We start from the raw sequence: 20,520 nt of genomic DNA, 5'->3' as shown, positions 1-20,520 counted from the left end.
ACAAAACAATTTTAGTAGTGGGGCTATTTGAAACCTCTGAAATAACATGTCTCACCTACTGTCTAAGTGAACAGAGCTGACTAACAATTATCAGAAGAAATTAAGAAATATTATTTTTCTATGTATTAAATGTTAATATATATATTTCATGTATATTTATAAATACATATGCTTTAACAAAATCTTTAGAAGAGAAAGAAATTAATAGGTGGCAAACTAGCAAGCCACAATAGCCACATTTATGACTTGGAACTTGATGTATCACTTCTCAATTTAATAAAGACTACTTGTCGCAGAAGCTACTGAAAAAAGTACAAAAACAAAATTCTTAGAAATTCAAATACACTGTTCCATTATGATAAAAACAAATTCTTGATTAAATCATCAATTACAACATTACACTGATTAAGGATTTTGTTAATTGATCTTTCTCTAATGGGCATATATTTATAATTTAACTATTAACCTGTTGTGTTTTTCTTCCCTCTCAGTGCTAAAGAACCCGGTGTGTAAATTATATAGATTTCCCACATCTGACAATAAGTGGATGCGAATCCGGGAGCAGATGTCAGAGAGCATACTTTCTTTTCATATTCCTAAGGAATTGATTTCTCTTCACATAAAAGAAGATTTGTGTAGGTAAGAGAAAATAATTTATGATTGTCTCTCACATTTTTTTCTAGGAAATATTTTTTCTTAAAGTATAATGATAATGTAAAAATCTAGACTTGCAACTGTCCAGTGTTGATGGCCACTAACCATGTCTGTCTGTTAATCATTTGAAATGCTACTAGTCCAATTTGAGATGTTCTTTAAAGATTAAAATACAGATTTTGAATTCTTATCCCACAAACGGATAGACTGACTTTATAATGATATATTAAAATTTAGAGTATATTAGGGTTAAATAAAATATGTTATTAATCTCACCTGCTTTTTTTAACTTTAAAAATACGACTACTAGGAAGTTTAAAATTATATATATGACTCTCATTATGGCTTGACTTATATTTCTATTGTATAATTGCTATCTAGCCAATCACTTGAGTTTTGACCTTGCTAATAATCCTTTTATCTTTAATCTCATCTGCTTACCACTACTGTTTCTGCAAGAAATTCCTACTTGACTCTTCTTTGGACTACTCATCTGTAACAAGACTTTCAGATGTTTTTGGTCCAAAAACTCCTTTATTTATTGTTTTTAAAAGAGAGGGAGAGAGGGTGGGGGACAGGCAGGGAGAGAAAATCTTAAGCAGGCTCCATGCCCAGCATGGAGCCAAATGCAGGGTTCTGTCTCATGATACTGAGATCATGACTGAGATGAAATCAAGAATCAGCTCCTTAACTGACTGTACTATCCAGGCACCCCCTTAGATGACTGATAATGTATGCTATATGAATGGACAGTGTTGTTATACAGCAAACTTAAATATGTTGCCGTAATAAAACAGAAAGATCTGGGAACTGGTTGTCAATAAGAATATCTCTGAGGCATGACAACTCAAATAATTTCTTTTTCTGCCTTATAAACCTCTAGTGATTTTAAAATGCTGAATACTACATTATATTACTGTTAAGACCATAAATTTCAGAAATATTTTTGTAATGTTTGTAATTGCTGAAATACATAGCAAAGTGTAAAATGTCTAAAATTTGGATCTCTGGCCTATGTCCACTTTAATACACCAGTTACCTAATAGTAGTGTGCCCTTTGGGTAGACTCTATAGTCCCCAAGCATTCTGTATTGATCTAAACTAGTGAGCAAACAATGGACAAGGCAGGTCAAATTTGGCAGTATTGACAGTATATTTTAGGGTAGGAATGACTGCACAAATACTATATTTCTGATTGAGGAGTAAGAGAAAGAAAAAGCAGAGCCTAGATTTTAGAGAAAATTAGGCAGGAAACTGGGTTGCAAGAAACAACCTGGATTTAGGAAAATAAAGATTAAAAGAGAGACAGAAGATAGATATTTGAGAGTAGCAGATTGAGAATAATCAGGCCACAAAAATCAGATAAAAGTTATTGACTCAGGACAAGAGAAGCTGTAGCATGTTCAGGAACCTGAACAGACTACCTATAAGAGCTGCCTATAAGGATGAATTAATATAAGCCAAATTATTCAGTACTATCCTTTCCCAGAGCTAGTAGTAAGTATATGTAATGGGCAAAACAAATTCCCAGGAAGGATAAGCTAATTTAGGGAGTTTGTATCTTTGAAGTCATAAAAGAAGTATCAACTTCAGCATTGTTATATTCGAGATTATGACACTAAGAACCATTCCTACTAGTGTCATGTAAAGATTACATTTCACATAGAAGGTTTGGGAAAGATAACTCTTCCTCACAGGTGTTGTACAGTAAGGAAAGTTTCCTTAGAAAAGCATGAGGTCATAGGCAGTGCTTTTATTTCAGCTGAGAACCATAGAAGAGAAGTTGATAGATGTGGTGGATTTAAGCAGTTAGAGATAGACATTGCCCTAAAAATGACTCCTGATAACTCAATCTAAGTTAGCCAGTCCTAAATTCTCACTAAAATATCTATATCATGCCAGACTCTCCTGGCCAGCAAAGTTCCTGTTCAAAAATCCAATGATAGCCTTATGGGTTTCCCTTGTATGTAACTGTTTTATTTTCTCTTGATGGTTTTAGAATTCTCTATTTATAACTACTTTTACCATTTTAATTACTGTGTGTCTTGGCATAGACCTTCTTGGATTGATTTTGCTGGGGAATTTCTGTGCCTCCTAGAACTAAAGTTCGGTTTCCTTCCCCAAATTTGGGAAATTTTCAGCTATTATTTCTTTAAATAATTTTTCTGTCCCTTTTTTTTCTCTCTTCTGGGATCCCCATTATTCTACTAATCTTGTTACTGGATATTTACCCAAAGAATACAAAAACAATAATTCAGAGGAATACATGCACCCCTTTGTTTACTGACACATTATTTATAATAACCAAATTATGGAAGCAACCAAGTATCCATTGATAGGTGAATGGTTAAAGCATATGTGGTATATATATACAATAGAGTTAGCCATAAAAAAGAACGAAATCTTGCCATTTACTACAAACAGATGCATCTAGGGAATATAATGGTAAGTGAAATAAGCCAGTTAGAGGAAGACAAGTACCATATGATTTCACTCATATGCAGAGTTTAAGAAACAAAACAAATGAACAAAGAAAAAAAAAGAGAGAAACCAAAAACAATCCCTTAACTATAGAAAACAAGTAGATGGTTACAAGAGGGAATGTAGGTGTGGAGATAGGTAAAATAGGTGAAGGGAACTAGTAGTACAATTATTGTGATGAGCATGGAGTAAAGTATGGAATTGTTTAATCATTGTATTGTGCACCTGAAATGAATATAAAACCATATGTTAACTATTCTGGAACTAAAATTTTAAAAATAACCCATAAAGACACAAAAAATGGAAAATGGTGGCCATTCACAAGATATGGAAATCTATAAACATACTACACATACTACCACATTATTAAAATGAAAAATAATAAGTCTTTCTTAAAAAAAGATTTTATTTATTTATTTGAGAGAGAGAGAGAGAGTGAGAGAGAGAGCACAAACAGGGAGGGGGCAGAAGGAGAGGGGGAAGAAGACACCGTGCTGAGCAGGGAGCCCCATTTGGGATCATGATCTGAGCTAAAGGCAGACGCTTAACCAACTGAGCCACCCAGGTGCCCAGGGTTAAAAATCTTAGTTGACAGACCATTAATGCTATTTCATCTAATAATACAGCAAGCTAGTGAGAAAGAGGATGAAGAGAAAGACTCCTAATGTTGCCCCAGTCTGTCTGTTTTGTTTATCTGTTTTGTTTTAAGTTTTATTTACTTATTTATTTGAGAGAGAGTGGGGGTAGGGGCAGAAGGAGAGAGAGAGAGAATCCCAAGCAGACTCCCTGCTGATCCTGGAACCCGATATGGGGCTTGATCTCACGACCACAAGATCATGACTGCACCTGAAATCAAGACTCAAACACTTAACTGATTGAGCCACCCAGGTGCCCATCCTCTATCTGCTTCTGTCATCAGTTTAGAAACTTCCTTAAAGCCTGAGCCGCTGACCTTCTGCATGTCTAGTACTTTACAGTCCTCCACAGTGCTATCTTTAATCCCTATCTCCTCTCCATTCCTACTAATGTCTCTCCGTCTAGCCATTCACTGACAGTAAATCCCAGGAGGAAATACTGAGTAGGGAATAAGGAGAAAACAGCTATTCCATATACCATTTGCCTTCTCCACCACCTTTTCTGTTTAAGTCTCTTATGTATCTTCTGAGAACGGTACTAGAATTATGTGTTGGGAAGGGAAGAGGGAAGGTTCTACTTACAAAATACTTAGTATAACACCTTGCTTTTGAGAAGTTACTGAATTCCTTCATAATCATGATGCTCTGGGAATTGTTCAGAGGAGAAAAAGCCCATTTCAGTCCTTAAAACTAAAGTATATAAAAATCTGATAGGTCTCAGGGGCGCCTGGGTAGTTCGGTCGGTTAAATGTCTGCTTTAGGTCATGATCCCAGGGTCGTAGGACAGAATCCCACATTGGTCTCCTGCTCAGCGGGGATCTTGCTTCTCCCTCTCCCTCTGCCTGCTGCTCTGCCTACTTGTGCTCTCTCTCTCTATCTCTCTGTCAAATAAATAAGTAAAATCTTAAAAAAAAAAAAATCTGGTAGGTCTGAAAATTGGCTAGGCACTGTGAAGAGCAGCATATTCCATATATCCTCTACTCACTCCATCACCTTTTCTAGGTAAATCTTTTATAATTAGTTTTTAAAAATCAAATATTTCTCTTTCACATTTTGTAAAGAAGAAGAGAGGGAAAAAAAATCATGCTGAAGACTCAAAAGGGAAATAGGAAAGATAGGGGGAAAAAAAGGAAAAACTGACTAGCCATCTCAGTAGAGTGTAAGAAGGTATAGTTATTATGAAACAAAACCAGAACTCCATGGAAAATAATTATCATGCTTTAGGGAAAATGCTGTAAAATGGAGGGGATAAATGGAGGAATAATGAAATTTTAAAATGAAGCAACCAAATTAAGCCCACAGAGCCAGGAGAAAAGAACAGAGGTGACACTGAGAAATTGTATCCATAATGTGGAAGGCAAACATGGTAAGCTCATCTCAAATGCTAAATGAGGGTGGAAAAATATTCAGAATGATGAAAGAGAAGATGTTAGATATACAAGGCACAGAGCTGGGCACTACTTAATAATTTCAAGTGTTCTTGGGGAAGAAAAACTCATGCAAAAGCTTGAAAGAAAACAGTAAAAACTTAGGCAGGTTTGGTGTCTTTTTTTTTCTTTGACATGGTAAAATCAGGGTAACCTTACATTTCCCTGCAGAAGCCCATAGAATAACATCTACTGATTTTTGAGAGGAAAAGCCAGTGGCCTACTTTATTGTATAGGGCCAGGTTATGGATATTTTATGAGTGAAGGTGATGGAAATGACATTAATATTTAGGAGTTCAAAAAATGCCACTCACAAAACTTCCTTAAAAAATTTACTTGAAGATCTATTCCATGCAATGAGAAAATCGTTTCATTAAAATTATAATATACTATAAATTGATGTATAAAAATTAAATTATATTATAAAATTTATATGACATATCACAATATAATAAATTAAAAATATGAGTGGGGTTTGTCTCACAAAAGAACTTATATCATTTCTCTTGACTGGATGGGATCTCCAGCCTGGACAGCCTGGACCCTTATTGTGATGTTCTTTTCTCAGCTTCTTTTAATCCTAGTCTTACTCAGATCCCAGAAAGTATTTTACTTGCTTTAACCTCCCCACTAAAGCCCAGAACTTAGATGAACTCCCTTACCTTGTTTGATGAAGACTACGGGTGCCATAGTGCTGTTGTCTTTCAACACTTCACACTCACAACAGTGCAAAATGCTTCTTTTGCATGCTTGGAAGTCTGTCCTGGGAAAATTATATTATATTACATTGGATTTTTCCATAAAAAGTAATATATGCACACTACATAAAAAAGTATAGTAAAAAAATAAAGAGAATACTAAAAAGAAAAAGTAAAATTCATCTAAATTTACCACCTAGAGGGGATATTGTGTCTTTATTTTTTGCATCTATTCTCATCTTCATAAACCTTCTTATGGGAAGCAGAATTTTGTTCCCCATGGCTGTTATCCCCTGGTATCACCCTTTATTTTCCTTGCATATCTGAGTGTATTATTATGAATACATCTGTGATTCTACTACATAATTGTAAGGGCCTACTTAGCCAGAGGGAGCCATTTTGTGTTTATGCAGTGAACTTAGATTGACCCTGCCCCTCCCAGAGGAACTTACTTGCGAAGCCCAGACACAGGCCAGGTGGAGACATCCAATCAGTGGGGTGTGCATATATCTACTAGGGTAAATTGAAATTCAATTGGCCACCCGTGTGTGACCTAGCTTGACTGTGCAGTTTTCTCTGTGTGTTGCTGACCTAGCATGACTGTGCAGTTTTCTCTGTGTGTTGCTGACCTAGCATGACTGTGCAGTTTTCTCTGTGTACCGCAATCTCATTGGCCACCTGTGTATAGCCAGGCTCAACCACCTCTATAAAAGTTAATCTGTGAGGCTGGGAGGGGTCGCCTCTTTGTAAGAGACAGCCCCAACCAGTCGGTTTGATTCTGGATGCTTGTCGCGCAATAAAGCTTTGCTTGACCTTCGCTTTGTTATCGGTCTTGCTCCTTTGATTACGGACCCTAACAATAATGTTAAATAAAAGTGTAGGCTACTAACAGTGAAAATTATTGCATTGGAATTTTTATGGATACATAAAAAGACTAGAAGAAAAATAGACTAGAGCATTACTTACACATATATGAACATATTAACAATGATTATCTCTGGATGATGGATTTAGAACAGTGATTTACTATAAAGCAATAAAAAGCAAATACATAAAACTTTACAAATAAATGACAGAGAATAGATTTGCCAGTTAACCATATCTTGATTTCTTTTAATTTAAATAGTTTACTTTCAAACAGTGAAGTCTCTTCAAAATTTGGTTCTCCCTCATGCTTGGTCTAAAAAATTGTGGATGATTGTTCTGTTTTGTTTTGTCTTGGAAAATTACCAGTCATTTAGAATTGGAGTTTTCCCCCCTTCCCTACCTCAAGAAAATACATAGGTAAATGAGAATGGACTTACTGTGTTCTCATGGCAACAGTGACAAAAGATCCTTCATTCCTTGTAGTGTCCCTTGGATGCTTAGTGGTTTCTATGATGGGATGACAGATAACCACTGAGATGTTACGGGCTCCATGTGGCCTTTGAGATATTTAGAAAGTTTGTCTTTATTTTGAGTTTAGTTCAGTATTAATCCTTTCAACATTTTTGTTCAATTATTTTACATTACAAATTTTAATTACCTAGAATTTATTTGATTACATTTATAAAATGAAATGCCAAATTAGCCACATTTCTGAAAACTTAGTTTCTTCAATATCACTTTTTCAGTGTTCCATTCCTTTCTTACCTCCTTATAATACTTACCAGTTTCCATGCCTCTCCATTGTCATCACTAAAGTAATTAAGAAACTTAAACAGTGACAACAACAAAATTCAAAAGAATCTGACATATTTGGAATATTTGCTCTTGACATTCAAGAATACGGCCTGCTAAAATCTTCTTTTATACATACAAATACACCATTGTAGTTTTTCATGTAGCTTTTATATGCTTATTATAAGGATTAATATACTTTGTTGGTCTTTTGAAAGAGAATTCTTGTGGACTTGTCAGTTCTACTCCTCCTATTTGTCCTTTTTATTTTCTTTCTTTTTTTGAAACAGACTTCTTGCATGGACTACATGCTGCTTTTATTTCTGTTTTGTTTATTTTTATCTTTTTTGAGGTATAATTGATATATAACATATATTAATTTCAGGTGCACAATGTAATGAATTTTTTAATTCATTTTTTTAATGTTCACTCCACCTACTCTAATCCCAACAACCATTATGTCTTGCCTGTGATAGTGCAACAGTCTATTAATGGCTTTTCTGCCTGTAACTTTATCATCTTAAAATACATGTTACAGACTCACACAGTCTGATTGAAAATATTGTAAAATGCAGATTTCCAATAAGAGTTTCCTTGAGCCCTGATATTTAACCTCTTAAGAACCATACAAGAATAATGTGTTCAGAAGGGAAGAGGGGAAGTTTTGCTGCAGTTTACTAAATTACACATAAGGGATTAGTAATTAAAAAGTAAACCAGTTCCTTGATCTAGCATGTCTGAAGGATAGGGAGAAATGGCAACTGGCTTATTATGGTGTTGTTATAATGGAAAAGGACAGGAGAATGACATGTTAAAGACAACTCAGAGATCCTAAATACACAGAAAGTGTGTGTGTGTGTGTGTATGTGTGTGTGTTTATGTGTGTCGTTGCCTGTGTTTATAATGCTTTAAGTTTTATAGTCTTTCAGCTTGGGTTGCACACAGACAAGTTATGTAGGTCTTGCCAAACTACCACCTATAAAATTTTTATAGCTTGTTTTAGTGTTGCCACATATTTTGTTTATGTTGAGTGTTTTCTTTGGATTTTGTCCTACTTCAAAGGTTTGCTGTGCTCAGTCTACATTGAAATATGTTAGTTACTAGAGAAAATGATGGTACTTGTAAGACTTGAAGCTTCATGACAGCTACAAATATGGTGTTAAATCATGGTGTGCAAAGTATCCATTCAAATGGGAGGTTCTGTGACCATATAGTGTTTGGCTTTATCAAAAAAGTACACCTTCTACCCTTTAAGACAATATTTGAAAACCTATCTCAGTACAAAAAGTTTTAAAGAAATGAAATATTCAGTGAAAGTGAACTCCATGGTCCATAAAACTCTCCAGGAAAACAAATAGTTTGATTTATATCCTATATTTTTCTCTTTTTATCCCAGGGGTGGGGCAAGAAAGAAGCTTTCTGGCATGTATGCTGGGAGTTTAGAAGAAAAAAAAGAATATTTTATAAGAATTAACTTTAAGACTTTCTTGGGTCTTATATAAAACATAAATATTGTGTGTATGATGTAGAGAAACAATCTTGTAAGTAAAATATAAAAAATATGTACCAAAATACTTTGGTAGGGAAAAATATGATAGTGTTGGAACATACAGTTGTTGTTGTTTTTTTTTAATATTTTATTTATTTATTTATTTGTTTGTTTGTTTGACAGAGAGAGAGAGAGCATGAGCAGGGAGAGTAGAAGAGGGAGAAGCAGGCTCCCCGTTCAGTAGGGAGCCCAATGTGGGACTTGATTCTGAGACCCTGGGATCATGACCTGAGCCGAAGGCAGTCACTTAACCAACTGAGCCATCCAGGCACCCCTGGAACATACAGTTTTATTACTACTTCTTTGGAAGAATGTACATGCCTTGTCTTGAATATTAGTGTTTGTAAATATTATGCATATTCTAAGTTTGTAATGATAAAGTATTTTATATCAATGGGGCAAACAATTTTTTCAACACTATATTTTTAGGTGTTTCATATTCTATGTTGTATAGAAATATTATAGAACTCTAAGTTCTATGTACCTATATACCTATATCCCAAATCTATTTCTTGAATGTAATGTATTCCTATATATGAAAAAGATTGTTGGTATGATATTTTGAGATCCTAGGCTGAAAGCCTAGTTGCTGCAGAGAGATAAATGTTTGAGAGACGTGTTCTACATGCTTACTTAAATATTATCATATGCGGTTAAATTGGCTTCCTAAGCATCATATCTAGTTTGAAAGAGATGCAGGAGATATTTCTTACCTTGTACCTTATCTTAACACACGTTACAAATTTCATAAAAAAGTCCCATTTATTTCAGACTGATAACACTACAGAAGTGCCTTTTTAAAAGTGTTAAAATTATATATTAAGAACTATAAACTGGAACTAAAATATATCCAGGTAAATTCTTTTTCAAAAATATCCTCACTATACAAAAAGATATGCAGTAGGATTGTACAACACAGTGACCCAACCCGTCCATTTGACATGATCTAACATTCTAAAATGTAATCTACATACTTTGTTGCAAGATTTATCAACAGATAAGGCTTCCCCTTCACATGGCCTACAAAGCAGAAAGGACCCTGTGTCTACCTACTTTTCCAGCCTCATTCAATGCCTTATATATGCTGGCGTGGCTAAAGCACATGTCTTTTGAGAGGTCTATCGACATTTGCATACTTGGTTGAAATAAAGGCACACTGAAAATCTTTACTGACCTTAAAGAAACATTGATTAGTGGGAAAAGTGAAAGGGAGCTAGCCATTCTGTTTAAGTCCCACATATATCAAACAGACGTCAAACCAATGAATCTCATAGATGTTTTATGGCATTCTTTTCACTGTTTCTCCTTGTTATTTTTTCTCTGTCTCCCTTGCTTGCTTTCTCTGAGAGAAATCATAAGTCCGAAAGATCCAAAGATGAAGAATAAAAAATATTATGTGAGAACGCCACTGGTGGTTCATACCTGATTAGTGCTGTTTTTTCTGCTCATTTTTCTTCATGCAGTGTTGACACTCAGTTGGAATACTGTGTGTATGTTACTTATCATGGAAAGTACAATCAGCCCTACTGCCTCCCTGTACTGAGGGCAGATGCTGTGTGTCGTTACGTTCATCATTATGGTTTCTTGGGATCACTTAATGAGAGGTCCTGTAGAGCACTTAGTATCATCAAACTGGTGGTAGAAATATGTGTTTTATTTTGGTGTTTGGATATTACAATGTCTGCACAGGAATGAATATGGCAAAACTCATTTAGAGGTTTTTTTTTTTTTTTCCTGTTGCACCAAGATTCTTGATTTAAAATGGATTGAGTGGAGGAAAGTGTGTTGTAATGATAAAAACACAGAATTGGAATTATTATGGACCTTAGTTCAAAAACCTGTATCTGCCACTCGGTACATGCTTATGATTATAGAAAATTACTTGATCTTTCGATTTCCAGATTGTTATAGGTAATAACGTTATCATTTGCCTTACAAGCCTACTATAGTAATAATATGAGCAGTCAGGACAGTTCAGGGTTTTGTTTTGTGTGTGTGTGTGTGTGTGTGTGTGTGTGTGTAAGTACAACTGTGATTTGAAAGCTGGCTTCCCCAAACTCCACTTAATAGCTATGTGACATGGCACAATTTACCTAACTACTCTAATTTTCAGTTTTCTCAACTGTAAAGAAGGGATTAAATAATGAACGCACATGGTGATGTTAAGGTTTAAAGTGAAGCATTGATAATAAATGCCCAGTATGCACACACATAGGTCTTTAATATGCTCTTAGCATCTGTGTAAGAATCCTGTACACAGCAACCACTCCATATATGAAAGCTATTATTTTTGTTGATCTTAGCTGAAGGCTCTAGAGCTTCAGACAGAAAACTGGGTCTATAATTTATTTTAATCTCCTTTAGTTTACTAACCTAGCATATCTCATAGATACGTGCACTATACGGTACCACACATTCCCAGTGGGCAGAAAAGCAGCACTGGCATGTCTTAAGCCACAAAGCTGGTATGTTTGGACCTGAGGCAGTGATCTTGGGATGAGAGTCAGGCTGTAGATGAATTAGGGCTTTCTGGGCTACAGAAAAGGAAGAACTTGTCAATCTTCTTATGCTCTTTCTGGAGTCTAGCATACTACCTAGCATATAGTAAGCTCCCAGTAATGTAATATTTTTCCTAAGAACAACTGAAACCGTTAGCAGGAATGACATGATTGTGTTTAGCAAAAGGGAAGCACATGTGGAGGGATGAAACAATTTAGGGGATATTACAGTCGCCTCGGCTGGTAATAATGGTGGCTTAAACTAGGATGGTAGTGGGAGAAATGGAGAAATACACATACATCTGCGAGATTTTAAGCAGCTGAGATCAACAGGACTCCATGGTGGATGATATCTGGAGGTAAGGTGCTGAGGGTGATTCAAGCATTGTGGCCTTCATGACTGAACACGTCAGTCTATGTCATTGATACAGAGCATAGTAGGTGCTCATGAGGTTCAGAAGAAAAGAAGGAGCCCTCACTGCTTCTCCCTTGAACCATCTGGGTCTGTGCTGATGCAGTAGACACGTGCTCCAGGTGGCTATTTAAACTCAAGTTAAAATTTATTAAAATTAAATGAAATTAAAAATTCCATTCCTCAGTTACCTTAGTGACCTTCCAAATACTTGATAGTCACATATGGCTAGTAGTGATCATATTAAACAGAACGGCTATAGAACATTTCCATCATCACAGAGAGTTTTACTGGGCAGCACGAATGTACAATAACCAACAGTGGCATCTGTAATTTGAAAAAGAAGGGCTACAATATAAAACTCTTCTTTCTTCCTAATCCATTAGAATTTAACGTGGAGAATGAGAACTTTGACCTCAAGCTTTCTACTTTACCCTTGTAGGTAAAAGATAAAAGATTTCTTGTTCTTTTCTTCCAAGTTGTTAGTATCTAAATACACATTCTGCACAGTTATTTCTAGTGGGAATGAGATTGCATAATGTTTTTAACGGAGAGTCCATCTAGCATAGTAGTTTAAAATATGAACACCAAAGATGTAGCTCCGGAGCTTAATGCCAGTACTGCTACTCACAATCTGGGCGACGCTGGGGAAACTACTTGTCTTCTCTAAGTCTCAATTTCCTCATTAATAAAATGAGGATAATAATAATAATACCTATTTCAACAGGCTGTTGTGCATATTGAATGAATGGATATTTGTAAAGTTCTTATTACAGCACCTGGCATAAATAAGCATAATAAACACTGCATAAATGTTTGTCAAATGAATAGAAAATAAATAAGAATTTTGTCCTGTCTTTGACATTCTTGGCAATTACATCAGCCAAGTGAACACTACAGCAAAATATTTGAATGAGCCCTCTGTGGAACTGGGTGGAAGCTGCAATCAGATGAGTCCCCCAGGGAGAGACTTCAGTCATCCTCTTCAGGAAGAAGCCATACTCCCCAGGAATTAATAAAAAAGAGAACAAGATTTATAGTCATAGAATCTGGACACAGGTCTTGATTCTGCCACTTACTAGCAATATGGCATTGAACAAATCACTTCTCATTTCAGTCTTCTCATTTGTCTAGAGCAATGTTGTTCAGCAGAACTTTCCATGATCATGGAAATGTCCTACAGTGGACTGTGGAGGATGATATAGCTATGTGGCTAGTGAGTGCCAATGCAACTGAATTTATAATTGTGCTCAGTCCGACTCTGGAACAATGATCTCCAAGGATTGCTTTGAACATAAGAAAAGATATGTTCTATACAGAAGTATTTGTGATTACCTGGAAAGCTTTATGGTGTCCACTGAAGAACTCTACTGCCACGCGTTTTTTTTTGCAGCCACTTGAATGCCATCTACTTGTGAAACTGAACTGAGTGATGTCTGCACTCCAGGTCCAGGGATGGAAATTGGAAAGGAAAATGTTTTCAATTTCTAAAATTATGGGCAGGAATAATAAGAAGGTGCTGAGAGTGCCAACGCATTTTCTTGTTTTGCTAGTTGAACTTTCAGGTACAGTTAGTAGTTTTCATGGGTACTCAGAATGAAAAGGCGTGTAATTGATAAATGGGGATTTCAGAGAAACTTCACGTATGTGCCATCACTTTAAACATCAGCTCAGAGCACCAAGCTTTAAGATACTTAAAAAAAAAAAAAAAAGAAAAGAAAAGAAGATGTCATCCATGTTTGATAACTTTAAAATAGACTTCAAAGTGTAAATACGATGTTACTTAGAAATAAGTAAACATACTCACCTGTGTCAGGAACAACAAATAGTTTTTTGGAAGTGGAGTAAGACATGCTTATTATCCCTCATTTTTTTCTTTTCCAATGCAGTTACCAAAGTGAAATGATGGAATCTGGCTGTTTTTCAGATACACTGCTTCTGTGATTACAACTATATCCTGTAGTTACTGTGTTCTGATGTTTAGTCTTTGCATATAACTTGGAACCTTCCTTAGTGTACAATACAATAGCCACTTCGTTTAATGTCAAGTGAAAATCAGAGGGAATGACCACTGAGACTAGCCAGTCATTTTTCAGTGAAAGGGTGACTCACAGACTACAGCATTTTCCACATCATCATTTTTTTATTAAATGCACTTTTTTAAAAAAGCCCATGATTTATGGATGCCATATTTATCCCTGTATGGGTTAAAGCACAGACAGCTTGAATTGTTGGTTGAACATAACTGTGAAAAATATTGTGAATCTTGACATCTAGTTGAACTTTGCTCAGTTTTATGTTGTCTCCCAACCACTTTATAAAATTGAAGCCACCCACCAGTCATTTATGTCATCTAGTGTTTGACTGTTTAATATTTAATTTTTTTTTCCTGATGGTCAATTTTTGTTATGATTTCTTTGGGGTTTGATTTAAGGTCTGATTTTGCCTAATGAATGAAAGCAGCTTGGCTAGTACACTTTGTATCTGTGAGCACCCACATGTAGTGTCAGTATGATAACTACTAGAAGGTTCTGGTGAAGTTGTAGAGCTCTTTTTATTCTACAGAATGATATTGTGCATCCCATTGTAGGGAAGTGTTTCTATTTACTTAGATAATAACAATTTCAAATAATGTTTTAATGCCTTTTTACTGAGCCATAGCCTATTGTATATAAATTTGTATCAGGCTATTAGGTCTTACTACATTCTTGTAAATGAATTAATTATTATTCTCAGGTACTCTTCATTACCATGATTACTTTTCATAATTTCAGGAATTGTTAAGTTTGCACACCCAGATTTTAAAATTTTATTATTCTGGGTTCACAATTTTAATAAAATTAGGTGTTCATATGTGGTGCTTTGGCCTCAGAGATTTCTTGGGCATGTCCCTTAAATGAGCTAAGCATCTCTGTAGTTATTTTTCTTTTGAGGAAATCTAGAAGGATGTTGCTGTGGCCAATGTCAGAGAAATTATTGCCTATGCTCTCTTCTAAGATTTTCATGGTTTCATGTCTTACATGTAGGTACTTAATCCATTTTGAGTTTATTTTTGTGTATCATGTAAGAAACTGGTCCAGTTTCATTCTTTTTTCCTCTTTTGCTGAATATTAGCCAAGAATATCTATAAAATATGGTGAGAGAGATAAAAGACCATAAAAGAGATTGAACTGTGTTCTAGATTTTTCCATCCCATCCCCTTTTCCCAACTTTTGGCACCAAACAGAGAAGAACATACACTTTTGTGCTTTTGTTTTGGAATCCCTGTGTAGGTAGTGTATTAGTGAGTGTTCTTCAGAGAAACAGAACTAATACTCTGTGTGTGTGCATGTGTGTATGTGTGTGTGTGTGTGTGTGTGTGTGTGGAGAGAGAGAGAGACAAAAACAGAGACAGAGATTTATTATTACATTATTATTATTTATTAAGGAACTGGCTCACATAATTGCGGTGGCTGACAAGTCCTAACATCTTCATGATTAAGTCCATAAGCTGGAGACATAGGAGAATCTATGATATAGTACTAGTCCAAAGACCAGTAATTTTGAAGCCCAGGAAAAGTGTTTCAATTTGATTGTAAAGGCAATAAAAAGCTAGCGTCCCAGTTCAAAGTCAGTCTGTCAAGAGGACTTCTCTCTTACTCAGGGAGGGGACAGCATTTTGCTCTATTCACCTTCAGCTGATTGGATGAAGGCCACCCAAATTAGTGAGGGCAAGGGCTTTACTCAATATACCAATTCAAATGTTAATCTCACCCAGAAACACCTACCATAGCATTTAATTGAATATTTGGATACCTTGTGTTCCAGCCAAGTTGACACATAAATTAATCATCTCAGTAAGAAGTGCTATATGAAGATACACTTTCAAATCTTTCTCCATCCCTAAGGAAGACTTGACTAATCCAGATTTATGGACCTAGATCATACACGGTTAGAGGACTCAACAGTGTCTCATTTATCTATTGCATTTATTCATTTTATCTGGGGCAGAGCTCAACATTCTACTTTAGGTTAGATTATACCCTTTCTCTCAAATTTCAGGAAAATAAAAAAACAAAAATCTGCAAGCAAACCTTTCATTCAGTCAGTCCACAGGCCTATCTTGAAAAATTCCCCCAAACTAAGAACTGTGGTAGGACAAAAAGATGAATGAATGAGACAAGTCTGCTACACTCAGAGGCTCAGAGCAAATATTCCCGTTGGAATTCCTCCTTGAATACATCATCAGTAGGTTTTAAAACTGTTTTAAGTACAAGATCAACTTTCTCCTTTTTAAACTACATTGTTTTAGTGATCTTAAACCCAATTTTCTTTCCTTTTCTTTCTTTCTTTCTTTCTTCCTTTCTTCTTTTTTTTTTTTTTAGCAGCAGAAACTTGTTTTCATACAGAACTGCATTGGAATTTCAGTATTAATTTAAAACACTTTAACTGGAGTTGGTGTTTGACTGGAGTAAGGAAAAGGGCCTGATGCCTGTTCCTGTTCGTGTACTTGACTTCTCTTTTGTCAACACCCTTCCCTGTCTCTCTAGCCACAGCAGCCCTGGGGGTATAGGGAATAAAGTTGAAAAACTATTCATCTATTTAATGTTCTTGCAAATGCTTTATTAAGTATTATACGTAAAAATGTTAAAGCAGGTTTGTCTATGTCTTCCAGTTTCCCTAGGACTTATTTTGTGTTCAGTTATTTTTCTTCATTCTTCCTAGAGTTGTTTGTTTTTAATCTCATTTCTCTCTTTATGCTAGTCAAAAGTTTTGTGTTTCAAGCATGTTATTATGTACTTAGTAGTGTGCTCCTTTATGGAAGGAGGGCTCAAAGGATCATAGTGACCCCAGAAAGTGCAATTTTGCTAAAGAGGAAAAGCATTTCCTCTTCGCTAAAGAGAAAAAAGCATTTTTAAGCTATTTAAACAAAGGAAGACAAAACAAGCCATGTAGACAAAAAGTGCATTATAAGGTTATTTCCAGAGATCAGCATGAATATATCATCAAGTATCAAGAATATCATACTTTTACAATTGGTATACCAAAATCCAGAGTATAAATATATTTCTAAAAAAAAAAAAAAAAAAAGATATGTCTCAAGTAAGGCTTAGCAAACACCTGCCTCCTTTGAGATTTATTTTATCTGATTTACCTTTTATTTTTATAGGTAGCAAAGCAAAAGGAATGGATGGCAGTAAGTGCCAAAGAATGTTTAATGTGTAAGAGGCCTAGTCTTATTAATATTTGAATATTCGATCTTTTCTTTCCAACATCTTTGTGTCTACCTCTTGGACTCTAAGAGAGTCCTAGCCTGTCTCCTAGAAGATTTGTTTTAAAGGTAGAGCTCTAGTGAGAGTAAAGTAATGAATTCAAAAAAGACCTTATGTGGTTAGGAGAGCAGTGGATTTTTCAGAAAGACGTTTTTGCTCTTATTGTTGTAAAGTTCCAACTGAAGGAGACAGCTTTTGAGAGCAGAAGCTGTTGTTACTGTAAATAAATGAGAATTTTTATAGAGGGAAGGAGTATTTTTATTTTTTTATTTTTTTTTTTTTAAAGATTTTATTTATTTATTTGTCAGAGAGAGAGTGAGTGAGAGCGAGCACAGGCAGACAGAGTGGAAGGCAGAGTCAGAGGGAGAAGCAGGCTCCCTGCGGAGCAAGGAGCCCGATGTGGGACTCGATCCCAGGACGCTGGGATCATGACCTGAGCCGAAGGCAGCTGCTTAACCAACTGAGCCACCCAGGCGCCCCGGGAAGGAGTATTTTTAAAAAATATTTTTCTGTAGATTAAAAATGCATTTACACAGCTCATCTCTTTCACCATTCACACCAAAGGCTTAGTGAAGATGTGTATTTAACTGTAACATCAATGCCAAGATTGCTCCCTAGAGAAATGTGGTGGAGAAATGCAGAGACTGGGCTCTCTCTATGGGTCTTATAATACTAGACACCAGTATGTACTTGAACATATTTTAGAGAATATCAGTTTTCATGCACGGCATACCTAGTAGCTGTGCCATTCTACCTAAAAGGTTCAGAAGTAGAAGTATTGAATTATGACTTATCTTTTGTTCAAAGTTAACTTTAAAAGTACAAGAAAGCTTACAAATGTAGTCCTAGAAGTCAATAGCTCCACTAGCTCCAAACTCCACTCCGTCAGCTTATGTTCATTAAGTACCTTCAGAAACAAGGCACTACGTTTTTTGTGTGTTTTAGTTTAGCTTGTGTGTGTGTGTGCTTCTTTGTTTTTACACTGGGGAATTACATGGGGTGAGGAAAGAGTGCACATGGGGATTATAGTCTAAAAGACTTGGTATTCTAGTGACTCCAAGACTAAAAAGCTATTTAATTTAAATGCTTCCATCTGTGAAACAAGAGGTTTCAAATTATTCTCTGAACTTCCTTCCAACTGCAACATTCTGTGAGTTTGTAGTAGTTTTTTTTTTAACTATATCAAAAAAGTTCTATTAATTCTTGTGTCCTATAACTTGGCTAGTTTAACAGGATATTTTGGAATAATCACGGTGCAAGAACAGGTGTAAAGTGACACATATGGTCACTCCACCTCTAACATCTGTTGGCACAATGGCAAATAATAGGGGAAATCGGTAACATAAAACATATAGACATGTACACAAAAAGACCTTTATCATAGAGGCACAAAAATACTTGTGCTTTTTTTGAACTCTGTTTATGATACATATATCATTAAGACTTTTTGTCTGGTCCTTAACCAGCCACTAATCTATAACTGACAGTGGATGCTTAGAGGATTCCATGCCCGGGGGAAACCCATCAACTATTTGGTGGTAGGCCAATTAAGTTGGATCCCCTTGAACTTGGAGAGGACAGCAATTTGTCCTAAGAAGGTGAAACAAAGTCTGAATATGTGCTTGTCTTTCCTGCTCACAGTGCCACTGCCATCAGCCACATCTGACAATGCCTTGGTCTGATGATTCGCCTTGGTCTGCTTGTACAATGCCTGGTCTGATGATACAGTGTCCCACATAACATTGTTCCTACCAAACGACACTTGCTATAAAAGGAGGTGTGACAATGAGCTTGTCCCACCATCCAAAAGCCACAAACCTGATACAATAGTGGAATAATATTAATCATGAAAATTTCAGCTATGGCACCACTGTAGGGGGACAAAACCTCAGGATTGGAGTACTGACCTCCAGGATGAAGTTTTTATGCTAAACCAACAGCCAATAGAAGATGTTATGCCCACTATAGGTAGAACACACAGCTCTGGGAAACGGGGTGAGCCCTTTTTTCAATCAATCACAATGTCCCATTAGTGGATTTGTGTTTCCTTTCCCTACCACCTTAGACTTTGCCAGTTAGAATCCTGATTCTTGAGGCATGGGGTGGGGTAATTCTGTCCATAACCCATAAAGAGTCCTACTCATCTGGAAGCTATGTTTGGTTCACATGTGATCTGGTTATCATGCATTTTTCACTACGGTAGACTAGCAAAGATAGCAAGGGTTACTGTACCTATCACCATGATAGGTACAGTATCTTCATAATCTGAGCAAAGAGATATATGTCTAGTACTTTGGTGTGCTCCATGCCCAGAGGTGACTGAGAAATTATAGCAACTAGGATTCCATAAGAGCAGGGAAACCAAGGACCTAATCAACTGCGATTAATGTCTGGGTCACTTCATAAGGCAGCAACCTAGACCAGCTGAAGTACTAGAGGAATCTGAGGAAAATCGAGAATGAGTGATAGAGGAGAGTGAGGAACATCAACTAAGGCCCCTAAGATCATTGAAATATCAGATATTGTAGCATGGTTCATGACCTCATTTGGGAGAATTGCATCTGGCCATCACTTTGAAGGATTATACTTGAACTCCCTTTTAGGGAAGATATGAGGATGCTGTTTTATATGCTACATGGATATCAAGAAATGATGGAAGTCCAAGTTCTCCAGGGGGTTGTCTGTCATGGGCACAGGTGATGTACTTTTTTATACTGGCTCAACCTTAAACTCTGCTCAGGTTTTGCCTACTTGCTCAATGGAGGGCTCCAGATACTGCCACCATTATCACCTATGTCCTAATACCACCAGCTGTCTCGGCCTCCCCCCAGGGTGAAGACCAGATATTAACATGCCCCCAGTGACATCTACCCTGGAAAGACCCAGAGTGGTTCTGGTACCTATGACCAGATGTAGGACACTTCTGTCTCTACTGGAACATTTCTTCTTCAGTAGCCACTCAGAAGAGACAACTAGAAGTGCCAAGGGTTTAATGTCCCATACGATGAATCTTTACCAATGAAATACTATAGAAGGAATTGGTATATAAATGTTTCTCCTTCCATCTAATAAACTTTTCTAAGGTGCTTTAGTTCCATATAAGTTATCCGGAGCTGTTAACATGACCAAGGAGCCAAACATGTTTTCTTGTGAAGTTCTGCCTGACTCGGTAACCTCCCACTTGATGTCTACTTTCTCTTTGTCCTACAACATCCCCTCTTACCTTCCCCTTGCTGACCTCGGACTGCTTGATCC

The 20,520-nt window shown here is 36.3% G+C and overlaps 1 protein-coding gene across 6 annotated transcripts in view; it reads left to right on the top strand.

Annotated features, from left to right (window-relative positions):
* Positions 1–20,520, top strand: part of INPP4B (inositol polyphosphate-4-phosphatase type II B) — an 830,315-nt gene that overhangs the window by 637,537 nt on the left and 172,258 nt on the right. For all 6 annotated transcript variants that reach the window (XM_004768442.3, XM_004768441.3, XM_004768440.3 and 3 more), the window contains one exon: positions 492–639. In XM_004768442.3, the coding sequence (XP_004768499.1) occupies positions 492–639 (148 nt within the window). The remainder of the gene's footprint in view (positions 1–491; positions 640–20,520) is intronic.

The sequence above is a fragment of the Mustela putorius genome, unplaced genomic scaffold (assembly GCF_011764305.1).
Source record: "Mustela putorius furo isolate JIRA1106 unplaced genomic scaffold, ASM1176430v1.1 tig00000083_pilon_pilon_pilon, whole genome shotgun sequence".
Taxonomy (NCBI): domain Eukaryota; kingdom Metazoa; phylum Chordata; class Mammalia; order Carnivora; family Mustelidae; genus Mustela; species Mustela putorius.
Note: the sequence above shows the minus strand (reverse complement) of the source record. Positions and strands in the feature narration are given on the sequence as shown.